Raw genomic sequence first — 14,854 nt, 5'->3', positions numbered from 1 at the left:
AGCCCTGGCTGTCCTGGAACTCACTTTGTAGACCAGGCTGGCCTTGAACTCAGAAATCCACCTGCCTATGTCTCCCGAGTGCTGGGATTAAAGGCGTGTGCCACCATGCCCACCCGGCTCAACAAAATATTTCTAAGGTACATTTTTCTGAAAAAGTTTACTTCCATATACTTAAACAGCCGTGCATGAGTGTAGGGAGTCTCTGAGCCGAGGCTCTGACCATCTGTGAGAGCTTCCTGATTGCTCTGGGCCATAGCCTGTCATCTGTGAAACAGGAACTCTTGTCAGATATTCTGAGACAGTGTCCTGCACACACTGAAAACAATGTGTGCCTTCAGCAAGGTGCCTCTAGTTGAAAGGGAAGACCATGTGTGAGGCCCAGTTTGTGGAGCAGAGTCAAGACTAGACATATTTTCAATTGATAGCATTAAATGTTTAAGTATCTGTACATCTTTTTCAACGTGAAGGGGCTTGGTAGTATTCTATGTTACGTAGTGAGAGCTCGTTCTGTGAAAGCCTGTGAGTTGTTAGCCCATCACTGTAATTATTATTATCACACCTCCCAGTGTTAGAGAGCAACTTTCAAATGTTATGTGTACGTATGTTAGCTTGTCTGGTAGTATACAGCACCATGTGTGTGCAGTACCTGTGGGGACCAGAAAGAGGTGTTTGTCTTAGTTAGGGTTTCACTACTGCGAAGAGACAGCATGACCAAAGTCACTCTTAGAAAGGACAACATTTAATTGGGGCTGGCTTACAGGTCCAGAGGTTTAGGCCACAATTGTCAGGGCAAGAAACATGACAGCGTCCAGGTAGACATGATACTGGAGGGGCTGAGAATTCTACATCTTGATCCAAAGGCAGCCAGAAGGAACTCTCCCTTTCACACTTGAGCATATATATTACCTCAAAGTGCTGCCTGCACAGTGACATACTTCCTCTAACAAGGCCACAATTTTACCAATAAGGCCACACCTCCTAATAGTGCCACTTCCTATGGGGCAAGCATATTCAAACCACCACAGTGCTGGATCCCTGAAGCTAGAGTTATAGTTATGAGTCACCATGTGGGTGCTGGGAATCAAACCAGAGTGCTCTGCAGGAGCAGTTGGTGCCTTAACCATTGAGACACCTCTCCAGCCCCTTTGCCTCAGTCATGTTAGCAGCTGGATCTGTTATCTCATGCTTGTTGGAAATGTCTGAGTCTATGGCTTTAAAACAAGTGACAAAGCTGCAGGTTTGTGCCCTCTCTGTTGAGCAGAGGTGAGGGGCGTGTGTGGGTGTTGAGCAGAGACCTGAGGTGTGTGTGGGTGTTGAGCAGAGACCTGAGGTGTGTGTCGGTGTTGAGCAGAGGTGTGGGGTGTGTGTGTGTGTTCAGAAGTGTGGGGTTTGTGTAGGTTTTGAGCAGAGGTGTGAGGTGTGTGTGGGTGTTGAGCAGAGGTGTGAGGTGTGTGTGGGTGTTGAGCAGAGGTGTGGGGTGTGTGTGTGTGTTCAGAGGTGTGGGGTTTGTGTAGGTTTTGAGCAGAGGTGTAAGGTGTGTGTGGGTGTTGAGCAGAGGTGTGAGGTGTGTGTGGGTGTTGAGCAGAGGTGTGGGGAGTGTGTGGGTGCCCTCAGAGTCTGTGAAGGATCTGTGCTCCTGCTCTCACAGGCCCTGTGCAGGATCACACGGCAGTCTCCTACCGCCTTCCAGAATGTCATCGAGAAGGTGGGTCTCAATGCAGTCATCAGCTCCCTGGCCTCTGCCATCTGCAAAGTGCAGCAGTACATGCTGACCCTGTTCACAGCCATGCTGTCCTGTGGGATTCATCTCCAGCGGCTGATCCAAGAGAAGGTAGGACTCTTCCTCCTACAGTGGTGCATGCTACATAGAATGTCATTGCTGCAGGCCTAAGCAGGCCTTTTGACCCTTGTTAGACTCCCAAATATACCACAGAGCATTCCTTGGAAGATGCAAGGAGCTGCTTTTGGAGACTAGCACTAGCATGTGGCTTCTGCTGTCTCCTGGTAATGAGGAGAAGTAGTAACACCCGTGAGCCTCCTTCTCGCTGGTCTTCCTTACACTGTCTTCAAGGCTCAGCTTGGTCCCGTTGTGCCTTGTCTTCCTCAAGGGAGAGGGCTGGGCTCCGTTTTCTCTGGTTCCTGTGATCTATGTCCGTTTCTCCCCTGGTCTAAATCTCTGTAACTCGTGTCATCTCTTGCTTCTTCTTCCTCCATTTTTTGATTTTGTCTCCTTCCAGGCTCTTGATACCCTTTATCTGATTCCCAGTAGTTTCTAGTCTGCACAGTGGCTCTGACGGCATCTCTGTGCCATCGTTTTTCCAAGTGTTAATTCTTGCCCCCGCTGAAGAACGGTGTGTACTACCACCACTTCATGACTGAACCACACTGGGAATGCTGCCCCTCAGGCCTCCTGCACGCCTGCTGCATCAAAGCCCACATGTGAATGTTGCCTTTGATGAGTGATTTGAACCCAGTGGTTTCAGAAGCCACCACACTTAAAAAAGACCATGTTTGTATATAAGTTGTTTAAGTGTCACCTTAAGGGTTGCCATAGTTTGGGTCAAAGTTAGCCGTGTTTCTAGCTTTTCTGGTTGCTGGGACTCTTCCTAAGATAACTTACCAAGCAGTGCTCTGTACACCTGCCATGGTGGTACGGGGCACACTTTAAAATCAGAGCCTCTTCTTCATTTGTCTGTCCACTCTGCCAGCAATGGATCCAGGTGCTCGCACATCTGGGACACGCCCCCTGACGCTGGGCAGCACCCTGCTCTCAAACCAGAGTTCTGCAAATCTCAGTGAAGTATTATGGATGCGGCCATTGAAACCCACTTTGTTGGCTGTGGTCCTACTGTATCGAATGCTGTCTGTTGTTTCTTATATTTAAAGCTAGAATTTTGTTATGTTAATAATATACTTGCATGGTATTGTAGTTGCTGTTGCTGTGATAACTACTCTTATGAGGCAACTCAAGGAAAGGGGGTTTATTTTAGCTCACAGTTCAGTCTATCATGACAGGGATATCAAGGCTATGGGGGCTTGAGGCAGCTGGTCACATCTATCCACAGTCAGGAAGCAGAGAGCCGTGACCACAGGCTGCTCAGTTCCTTTCTTGGCCTATACAGACCAGGATCCTAGTCAAGCGGGTGGAGCCACCCACAGTGAGCAGGTCCTTCTACCTCAGTGACCATAATCAGATACGCCCCCACCCAACTCTGCCCACCCTACCTACCCACCCCAACCCATGTTCCCAAAGGCCTGTCTCCTAGGCAACCCCAGACTTTCAAGGTGGCACTCAAACAGCTTGGTACATGAGAGTCTAAAGCACAGCACTTTGTCTTCACTCCAGTGTAATGTTACTCAGATGGCAGTGGCTGCAAGCAAGAATTGTTCAGTAATCTGTGTGAATATTCCCTATTCAGTCTTCCAAGCATTCTACCATCATTGTACAATCACTCTATGGCTGTATGGCTTGGTCTTCTTGTGGGACTCCTAACAGTGGGAGTGCGGTTGTCTCTGACTCTCTTGCCTGCTCGTGGGACACGGGACACTTTTCCTCCGACTGAGTTACATCATCCAGCTTTAATATGAATGGAGGTGCCTAGCCTTACGGGGACTCATATCCTTGATATCTATGGTTGATATCCACGGGAGACCTGCCCTCTGCTGAAGGGAAATAAGGAGAGGAGCTGGGGAAGAAGGGAAGGAGGAGGGATGGATGGGAGGGCAGGAGGAGAGGGCAAACTGTGGTCAGAATGTAACATCTGAGGAAGGAATAAATTTTAAAAAGAAAGAAAACAAACCAGTCGCCCTTGGGCAGCTTTACTGACTTGTGGTAGAGAGGTGGAGAGTTTTAACAGAATTACTTTTAAACTTTTGATACACTATTGTATTATATTTTACAAAGTCATAAAAATTAGATTCTGTGGCTCTGTATTTAGTTTCTTCCCTTGGCTGTCCAGGTGCTGCTGCACACCAACAGGGAAGGATGGAGCCGAGCCAAGTTTCACAGTCAGTGCCTTCCCTTGGTGTGTCCAGACTGGATGAGTCCAGAGCCGGTGGGGCAGCAGGATCCTGGCAGGGCAGTGAATGGCAGGGAGGAGGGGTCTCCTCGGCTCTGCTCTGCTCTGCAGTGTTACAGCCATCTTAGATGATAGTCAACAAAGCAGCTTGTGTTGTTTATGGGGGTGAACTAGGGCTGTATAAACCTTGGAGAGTGTGAAGGGGCTCTTCTTAGGGTGAAGTTTCATTGGCTGAAGTTTAAGGTTCTGCAGATACCTCATTTACAGGGAGAGGCCTCCTAGAAAGTTGAACCTGAAGCTCAACTAATTGCACCAAGGATTACGTGACATTCCTCAGGCAGAGTGTGGGGGTTGGGACTCCCCAGACAAGGTAGAGCAGAGGAAGCCCTGTTGGGAAAGGGAACCCTCCATTTTGCACCTAGCTCGGGGAGCTCTCCAGACATGTTATCTCCAGATAAAAGAGGGATGATTATTCACTTTTAATTCACATCGGCTCTTGCTCCCACCCAAGTATGCACCAGATCCAACTCTGCTTGGCTTCTGAGACCAGATGACCAGCCAGTGCTGTGGCTAAGGCAGGACCTGTCTTTTCCTTTCTTTAAACTTTATTACTGTGTGTATGTGATTGTGTGAGCACATGTGCCATGGCGTGTGTGTGTAGCTTTGTGTAGCTGGTCTTCACCTTCATGAAGAATCTAGTGACTGAACTGCAGGCCTTGAGTTCCATGGCAAGTGCTTTACTAACAGAGCTGTACACTCAGGATGTCATCATGCAGAAGTGCATCCTGAGTACCCAGCTCGGGCAGAAATGCATCCTGAGTGCCCAGCTCGGGCAGAAATGCATCCTGAGTGCCCAGCTCGGGCAGAAGTGCATCCTGAGTGCACGGCTCAGGGCATCACATTTACCCACACTGGTGCCATCTTGAAAACTGAAACTCAATATGCAGACAACATCTTGTGTGGCAAGTCATAAGGCTCTGAGAATAGTTAGTTCTTGTACTTTTGTAGGCTGTCTGACACTACACTGGCATGGGGAAGGAGGCATGGTCTCTCTAGTGCTGGTTTGGGCAGGCGTCCAAGTTCCTTGTTGAGTTCTTTGATACTGAAGTTGAAGGATGAGTGAGCCCCTATGGCACTGGTCAGAGGGGGTCCTGACTATCTTCCTTGCCTTCTCTGATGGGCACCTGGCTGGCAGCTGGGCAGCTGGGCCCTGGACACTTTCTGCACTAACGCTAGTGTCTGGGAATGGTGCTTTCATCACTGACGGAAGGATATGAAGATGTGGGCTTCCTGCTCTGCCTCTCCTGGTGACAACCACAGGGGAAGGGAGAAAGATTACTACTGCTGCATGTGAGCAAGCTACAGACTCCATATGGTATGCTCTGACAGCAAGGCTGGGAAGGGGGACCCAGCTGGGGAAAGGGACCCACTGGAGAAAAGTTCCTGGGTTTTGCAGAGTTGTGATGGAAGCTCCAGCTTTCAGTGAGTCTTTATTGACACTGCTCTGTCAGGGGATGGTATTGGGGTACCCTATCATGATCAGATGAGGTCTAGGACCCCACAGCCCCTTTGTTGATGGAGCCAGAGATGTGTTTTTCGTGGTATTTGGCGAAACCGAGTAGTCGGTATCTAGTAGTTTTCTGTGTTGCAGACTTAACCTGTTCCTTTGGCTTTGCATAGTCATGCTTGATTATTTTCTTGTGTATTTGTGCATGTATTGTATGCACATGTGTGTTTGGTGGGCTCACCTGTGCATGCACAGGTGGGGATATTTTGTAGCAATTTCTTGGGATTTGAAGCTTTGATCCTGGTTCTGACTCAGAAGCTGAACAACTCACAAGTCTCGGAAAGTCCCTGAAACAGACCAGACTTACAAGGCTCCTCTCTTCCCAAGGTTATATAAGTGGCAAGGATGGCTGAGGAGAGGTGACCCTCCAGCCTGTTGAGTTGCAAAGATGGCAAATTTTCTAAGTCCACACTCAGGCTGGGTGGGCATTTTGGTGATGCAGTTGTCTTTGAGTTACCCGTGTTCCTGTGAGTAATTCTTCACTCATGCTTTTGTAAGTAACTGCAACAAACCCATTGCTTCCCCAAGTGTGGCTTTGATAGAGTCATATCTTTGGTCTGTTCTTACTGCCCTATTTGAGGTGAGCAGATGTTTGTTTATATCTCCTCAGGAAAAGGCAGGAAGGCCTCTACTCCTTTCCACCTTATTAATTTTTGAGAGAGTCTCTTACCGAACATAGTGTTTGCAGTTTTGGCTTGGTTACCTGGCTGGTCAGCACATTCCCAGTGTCCTCCTGTCTCTGTCTCCCTCCACTTAGTACTGAGGTTAGAGGTGCAGGCTGCCAGGCCTGGCTTTGGCCTTTGTGCTGGGGATCCAATGCTTGGTCAGCAAGTGCTTTACCCCAGAACTGTCGCTCTGGTTCCTTATTTTCTTGTGATAAACTTTTAAGTAAAATTGCTGGGTTTCTTTTATTTCTAAAAGGCCCCTTTCCTGAGTAGTTTACCTGTAATAGTGCCGTTTAGTATGTTGGAAACAGCTGTCCTGCTGCTGAAAGGCTCAAGTGCCGTGTGGCAAAAGTGCTGTGTCTCAGAGCTGTCCTGAGTTCATGGTCAAAGCCCCTTTTCTTTCTGTCAGTCTGTTTGTCTATCTTCCAAATCTTAGCCCAGACACATAGAGGCCCGATGGTAAATTCCTCTTTTCTTCTCTTCGTACTCTCACCTCTGGGGCTTCAGTAAGTCACGGGAGTTAGTTTCACTTGTTGACAGTTGTAGTTCTAGCTGGAATCTATGTCCTGAACTCACACAGGTTGCAAACTCCACTTTGTCCTTTGACATGAGCACATGGTCAGCTGGTGGCTGCTCTCGGAACTCAGAACCTCTAAGCACAAGAGGAGTCGGGTCCAGAAGACTGTGCAGCTCAGTGCAGCACCCAGCCTCAGAGAACCTTGGCATGCTGGGTAGTTGTCACAGAGACATACCCTGACTGCAGAAACAAAACCACCTAGAAAAGACTCCCTAGGAGCTAACTGGGATGAGGAACCGAGAGTCGGCTCCGAGAGTAGCCAGAGTGAAGGAGGCTTGAGGCATGCATGTGTAATGAAAAGGTTCAAACGCCCCACGTTGTGAACCTGTCACCAGTGGTAGCACACACAGCTAATTTCATTTGACTCAAGTACATCAAGGACACTCACGTCATGTTTCAGTTACTACCTGCTTCACCATGTCACAAAACTAACAGTTTAGGTCTTCTAAACATGTATTTGTATGTGTGCATGCCTGTACTTACATCTAAATATGAGATTGCACACATCAGCATGCCTGTAGAGGCCATCATACAACTTGCAGGAGTCCAGTCTCTACTGCTATCATGAGGTTCCTGGGGATTGAACTCAGATCATCAGGGTTGGCTGCAGGCACCTTTGATGTCTTGCTGGCCCTGTCAGTTCGTGATATCCTGTCATGTTCACAGTTTTCTCATTGTCTTGTACGTGACTTTGATAGATTATTTGACCTGGGATCTAACTGCTCCTGCCTCAGGTCGGCTGGTCTGTTCACCTCCGCAGCACAGAGGTCCCCTGCATCCTTTTCCATCTTCAAAGTAGATTTTTGAGCAGAGACTTCAGAGTTCTGTGGACTTTCCCCCACCTGGATTTGGCTGATTGAATCCAGCAAACACTATAAAACACAGCATCTTTTAACATGATGCGTGTGTTTCTTGTAATGTGTGCTTACAGGTTTGACTAGATCCTGGTTTGGAGCCCCAGGGAAGGGTAAAGTCCACCAGGGAATGGATTCCTCCCAGGAGAAGAGAGACCATGGGCCACTCACCTGCCTCCTCTCTGCTGTGTGGAGCTGTGGTGGCGTGGGGCACGCACAGCACAAGTGGCACCCGGTCTTCCTGAGGCCGCAGCAGCTTTGCTTTGGTGGCGTTTGCCGAGGCTGGGCTCTTCCGGCATCAGAATCTTGTCATTTCTCTTTATTACTTGGATTCCTCTGTTGGAAAGATGTCTGAGGAGCGATCTGGTACATTTTACCAGAGCAAAGGCAGGGCAAACGCTTTGTACATTTGTTTACTGGTTTGCAGAATAATGAGTTGGTTGCTTAGCAGTCTCCAAAGACTGTTTCTTTGAATATTCTTACGTGTTCGCTTTCTGTGTAAGTCAGCGCAGCACAGAACAGCTTTTTTCCTAACGGCTCCGAGTCGCCTCCTGGGCCTTTCCGTCTTGACTCTTGTGGTCTTTGCATCTTGCTGTGTGATATGACAATGGTTTCCGGCTTGGATGTCTTGTCTCAGGATCTGGAGCTGTCTGTCTCTCTAAGGAGTCTGGCAGGGGCTCTCCCTGGGTTTGGGCTGCTATCATCTCCAGTCTTTTTGACTGACGGAGCCAGCGAACATCTATTTAAAAATATGTCACCTGCTTGTGGTGGCATTTATAGTTTTATATTTAGTGGGGTTTTTTTTTGTTTTTTTTTTGTTTGTTTTTTTTAATTTAAGCTGGAAATCTTGGTTCCTAATGTGATAGGATTTTACTGTTTTGTAGTGTTTGGTCAGGATGGCAACACAAACATTATGATTTTAAGTACAATTCTTATTTTTTTGTCAGTGTTTTTGTGTTTGGGACACATAGGCATGTGCAGGCAGGTTAATTAGTGTGCTTCGTTCTCTTATGCTGGACTCTCTGACACTGCTAATTCCATAGGTACTTAGGTATTTACTTGATTTTTTTTAATTGAAGTATATTAAAAATAGTTCAATTTGATTTTCTTTTGAGGCAGGGATACTAGTATCCCAGGCTGGTCTTAATCTCCCTATGATAGTATCTCAAAATGACCTGATCTTATGACTCTCCTGCTCCTCAGTGCTAGGATTAGAGCTGTGCACAGTCATGTCAGGTTCATGTGGTGCTGGGCATGGGACCTGGCTTCGTGCATGCTGGGTAAGCACTCGAACGCTGAGCTAGAATTCTTGCCTAGGCATCTGGGAAACTGGCTCGGTGGGTAAAGTGCACTTGCTATGCAAGTTTGAGGGCCAGGGTCTCCATCCCTAGCACCCACATAAAAAGCTGGGCGAGACTGGCTAGAGGGTCATGTGACAGACATTGTCTCAAAGGCAGAGATAAAGCCGGATACTTGAATGCTTCCTCTGGCCTCTCTCTCTCTTTCTCTCTCTGTCTCTCTCTTTCTCTCTCTGTCTCTCTCCTTGAATGATGAGTCCGTTAAAGGAAACAATGACCTGGATCCTGTGGATAGCTCAGTGGTTAAAGACCCTTGTTGCCAAACTGATGACCTAACCAGAGTGTGATGTCTATACCCACAGAGGAAGGAGGGACCCAGCTCGCAAAATTTGTTCTCTGACTTGTTGTACATATGTGCTGTGGCAACACACACATACACACTCATACACACTCATGCACACTCTCATACACTCTCACACACACTCATATATACTCTCACACACATTCTCACACACATGTACACACTCACATATACACACACTCACGTACATATTCTTACACAACTCACACATTCACACTCACACACATACTTTCACATACTCATACACACAGTTCTTTGTTTGTTTGTTTGTTTTTGTTTTGTCAATCTGATACAAATCTAGACATATCTGAGAAGAGGGACTCTTAGTTGAGAAAATGCCCCATCAGACTGGCATGTAGGCAAGTCTGTGCAGTGTTTTCTTGGTTAATGATGGCTGTGGCAGAGCCCACTCACTAGGGGCAGGGCCACCCTTGGGCAGATGGTCCTCGGAGCTCTAAGCAAGCAGGCTGAGTGAGCCTGGAGAGCAGCGCATGCCCATTGCTGGGCTTCAGTCCCAGCCTCCAGGTCCCTGCTTCAGTTCCTGCCCTGACTCCCCTTCGTGGTGGTCTGTGTATCACAGCAGCAGAAACCCTAAGACACTTGTTTTCCTTCTTAAGCATAAAGTTCTCTGATGGGTAACCTGCTTTAATCTTCTGTTAAGAATATAAGCAAATGTGCCTGCTTGCTTGCCTGTCTGTCTTTCTGTCTGCTTGTCCTCTGCATATTCGTATAACTGCTATCTTCTCTCTCCCTGCCATCTACATCTGTGTGAGGAGAATGTTAGTGACTCTCCCCACTTCTGACTGGGAACAAGTCAAGCACCGAGTCTTAGGGATCCCAGCAGAACCAAGCTGCCCTACTTAGGGAAAATGGCCCCTAATAGTAAGTTCCACTGGGCTGGAAGAAGAATAATCTTTGTGGGAAGACACAGCTTTATGCAGTGTGGACCCCTGCCCCTGAATACTCTTCATATCTGTGTGGCATCTATCTATGCCTTGGTACCCAGTGGCTTGGCACCCACTTCACACAGGGCTCTGTAGTGAGAGTCATCTAATGCGGATTCTCCACAAGCCCTGGATCCTGACCTAACTGGCAGAAAAGGTGACCAGGCTTGCATTTTGGACCAGTGTTTAGTTGACACTAAAAACTGGAAGGGGCTGTGATGTTCTTTTCTCCCAAGGTTAAGAGGTGGCCCAGGCTACCCCAAAGGTGCCGTCTGTATGTTCTTGGTGGGTAACAGGTGAGGAAGAGCCTCATTCAAAAATCTGCCTTTGTTAAAAGTTCACTAAGTTTACATTAAACAGTTTTGAGTTCAGAGTTCATATTAATCAATATTTGGAGCCATTTGAGATCTTTGGTTTTTTATTTTATTTGTTGTTAGTTTTGTGAGTCAGTTTTTCTATGTAGCCCTGCCTGTACTGGAGCTTACTTTGCAAACTAGGCTGTCCTGGAACTCACAGAGATCTCCCTGCCTCTGCTTCCTGAGTGCTGAGATTAAAGGCTTGTGGCACCACACCTACCCAATTTTTGTTTTTAATAAATGGATTTAAAGATGGAAATTCTCTACTGTTCCATTTCTTCTTAAAGTTTTTCTGAAATCCTAGTATTTATTAGATTTTAGGAGCCCAGTCCCTCATTGAAAATCGTGTGGATTATTACAGTAACTGACTTTGAATATCCATGCATGTTTATGGGAACACTGTGACAGGCTAATTAGTGTCATGGCAGTCTGACCAGCATCGACAGACAGTGTGGTCCAGTCCCAAGGGGGGCCCATAGGGAGCCCCTGGAGAGCCTGCAGTGAGGCAGCTTCCTTAGCGACAGGTGTGTTCCTTTCCCTTTAAAGATTTATTTATCTTATGTGCATGAGTGTTTTGTGAGCATGTATGTCTGTGAGCCTGTATGTATCTGATGGACACAGAGGCCAAAGGCATCAGATCCCCTGCAACTGGAATTACAGATGGTTGTGAGCAATGATGTGGGCTCGGGAATTGAACCTGTGTCCTTTGGAAGAACAGCCAGTCTCTTAACCACTGAGCCACCTTGGCAGCCCCCAAGGTGTTTTTCTTGCAATGTCACTAGATGTACTGGTTTAGAAGTTGCTAATGAAGGATTTATGAAATGGCAACAGATCCCCAAGTGCTAATCAGATGATGAGTTTGCATCTTGCCATAAACTTCATTGGAGTGAGTGTGTGTCCTTCCCACGAATGCCTTCCCCGTGCTTCCCAGGTTGGATGTGAGGTCAGCTTGTGTTCTCACTCCTACCAGCAGGAAGCAAGAGTGCAATGTCATCATGATCACCTGAGTGCCCTTGGTGATCTCAAGAACATTACCACACCAGGTAACATGGACAGGCTGTTCTCATTGGCTGTCGGCTGTGATGCTGCGGGGGAAGCAGCCTGGCTTTGCCCGCCCATGCTTATCACTCATCAGCTAATCTGATCTTTATGATGTGTGTGTGTAAGCAAGGACAGCTTTCCTCAGGTCTGTTCACCTTACTTTTGTGCAACAGGGCTTTTCACTGGCATGAACTCTTGGAGTAGGCCAGCCTCAAGCAGTCACCAGTGTCTGCCAGCTCCTGTGACCCCCCTTTCTGCCTGCCCAGGTGTCTGTCATGAAGCTGGCTGTGCGCTGAGAAGTGGTGTGTTTGCTTTGGTTCTGTGTCATCTAACAGATTTCCTATTTCCTATGCTGACTGCTCTGGTTTTATTTGTGCTGCTGTTACCACTGCAAGGACGTGAATGTGGGATTCGTCTGTTTTTCAGTCTGAGGATAAATTCCTTCAGATTAGCAGCTGTGTCAGAAGAAAGAGGCAGGATTTTGAGCCGAGGTAATTTCCTGTCAGCTGTAGGCAGGGCGGAGCCCTCACCAGCTGTCAACTGTATTGAAGGTTGATCTGTGTGCAGGGACACCTTCATCTTTGCTGGTCTGCTTTTCATAAAGTGAATTAGTATTTTTCGTGACTTTATATTTCTTTGGCTATTAATGATGACAACTTGAGTGTCATGGTGACACAACCCTAGAGACCTCTGGGAAGAGGGGACCTCAACTGAGGAATTTCCACCATCAGACTGGCCTATAGACATGTCTGTAGGGAGTTTCTTGATTAATGATTGATGTGTGAGGACCTAGCCCACTATGGGCAGTACCATTCCCTAGTCAGGTGGGCCTGGGCTGTATAGGAAATGTAACTGAGGAAGAGAGCCAGCGAGTAAACAGTATTCTCTCATGGTCTCTGCTTCAGTTCCTGCCTCCAGGTTCCATGCTTGAGTTTCTGCTCTGGCTTCCCTCAGTAATGGACTGTGACCTGTAAGCCAAATAAACCCTTTCCTTTCCAAGTTGCTTTTGATCACAGTGTTTACCAGCACAGCAGGAAGCAAACCAGTACATTGGATGCTGTGCTGAAGTCATGCTGTGCCTACAGGATTCTGTAGAGGATGCTGAAGGGGCTCCACTGTTATAGGTCTTGTTTTTTTACGGATATTTGTCCATCAGGAGAATTCTCCTTTACCCACATAAAGTGTGCTGCGGGTGCAATATTTTCATGGTTTCATTTCCACGAATTGAGCGCCTTCTCTGCATGTACTAGAGTGCTTCCTCATTCTGAGATTTAAATCAGCCCCCATCTCTCCTCTCCTTTTCTTCCTTCCATTCTTCCCTCCCTTCCCCCACCTTGGCCTCTTTTTGCGTTTACTTCTCCAAGGTTTATTTCCACTGGGACACGGCAGCTGTTCCTAGTGTGTCACTCCTGGCTCTCCCCCAACTCACTGTCCCAGTGTCATCCAGGTGTGTCAGCTATTTTCTCAGGGTTTTCTTTCTCCATGAAGAGACCTGCCCTGGAGTCTCTGACAAGTTCCAGTGTGGACAGGCGGCCCTCATAGCTGGTCACAGCCAGCACCGTGCAGTCATGAGGGAATTCCTTCACTTTTCCTGGGTTCAGTGTTCTTGTCTTGCCTTATTTCTACCTGGTGACTAAGCAGGCATCGGGAAGAGGAGCTGTGTGTGTGTGTGTGTGTGTGTGTGTGTGTGTGTTGGTGTAGAGGGCCAGTGTGTCCCACATCTGTTCTACTGGAGCTCACTACTTACAAGCTTCTGTGTGTCTGTCCTTAACCATGCCGGCAGTTTTCTGACCTGTCTAAAGTGTGAGCACTATGTCTCTTTCATTTCAATTACTTAACCTAATTTCCATTAAAAACAAACCAGGAACTTTAAAAGGAGAAACAGACATGGATTCAGTCTCCAGACTGCAGGCTGAATCCAGGTCTGCATTCAGTCTAATGATGTTCCTTATGGGAAAAACCTCTGGGTCACCTTTGGTCATGCAGCCGTCATTCTGGACAGGACCTGGTGGGAGCTCGACTGCTTGGAGTGTGTGTGAGCATGTGGGCATGCAAGTGTAATTTTAATTTTTCAAGCCCCATTTTAATGATGGTTCTTAAACACTTTAACCTCCCTTGAAGCCCACCACCCACCAGAGGTAGTGGGAAAGAAAGGATACAGGGGAAGTGGACCTGTTTAGAAACGTTCTTTGTGGCAACTCCCATCTGTGTTGTCTGGAAATTGGCAGTTCAGTTCACAGGTCAGCAGCAGTAATTTGATCCACTTACAAACACTTCATGGATACATCAGCAGTCCAGTTTGGTAGAGTCGGGACAGCAAATGTGAATCAGTAGCAGTGGCACGACCTAGCAGAGACAGCCAGGCCTCAGCCTTGGCACAAGTCAGCAGGAGGGACCTGGAGGAGCACCAGCAGTTCTTGGTTGTGCCTCTCAGGGAAGCAAAGATCAGTGACAACGTGAGACCCACACGCATGGCACAGCTAGCTGTCCCTGCAAGCCTAGTCCTGTCTCTGTCACTGTCCGTTAAGTCCTATTTATACCGTCCAAACATCACGTGTTCTCTACAGGTCTTTCCTCAGCATGTGCTTCTGTCTAAGCTGATGTCACTCCCCCAATCAGCTGGACTCCAAGGAAGCCACCAGCACACCACCAGAAGTTTGTTGGTTTGGTTTTTTGTGTTTCTCTCTATGGAATTCTGACAAATGCAGCTCAACTAAGCAGTGTAAGGTGGACCAATACCTGCGTGTTGTTAGTGAAGACTCCTTCATCATATGTTCTTTCACACACTTGCCTTGGCAGAACATCCTCTCCTGTGTCTGCTTCAGTGAGATGTTTCTTCACAAGTCTGCCTTTCACCTGTGTCCACTTCAGTGAATCACCCGTTCACGTGTTTACCCCAGCAAAACACCATGCAACACAACTGACTCTCCAAAGAACCCTTAAGTTCCCACTGTGTGTGTGTGTGTGTGCCTCTCCTGTTTGCATATGACCCCGTCTGGCCCTTGCTCAGTGTTGTCAGGAGAATGGAGGGTTTTCATTCATGTCTGCCATCAGGGTGGCTCTTAGGCTTTATTTGTTAAGCCCCACAGAGCTCTGTGAGCTCAGTGTAAGAAGTGTGAGCCCCACAGAGCTCTGTGAGCTCAGTGTAAGAAGTGTGAGCCCCACAGAGCTC

General features: G+C 47.6%; 1 protein-coding gene across 3 annotated transcripts in view; it reads left to right on the top strand.

Moving 5' to 3' along the window:
- Positions 1–14,854, top strand: part of Ulk4 (unc-51 like kinase 4) — a 283,269-nt gene that overhangs the window by 65,303 nt on the left and 203,112 nt on the right. For all 3 annotated transcript variants that reach the window (XM_021173385.2, XM_021173384.2, XM_021173383.2), the window contains exon 21: positions 1,649–1,831. In XM_021173385.2, the coding sequence (XP_021029044.1) occupies positions 1,649–1,831 (183 nt within the window). The remainder of the gene's footprint in view (positions 1–1,648; positions 1,832–14,854) is intronic.

Source organism: Mus caroli, chromosome 9 (genome assembly GCF_900094665.2).
Source record: "Mus caroli chromosome 9, CAROLI_EIJ_v1.1, whole genome shotgun sequence".
In the NCBI taxonomy this organism is placed as follows: domain Eukaryota; kingdom Metazoa; phylum Chordata; class Mammalia; order Rodentia; family Muridae; genus Mus; species Mus caroli.
This window is presented reverse-complemented; position numbering and strand designations above follow the sequence as displayed.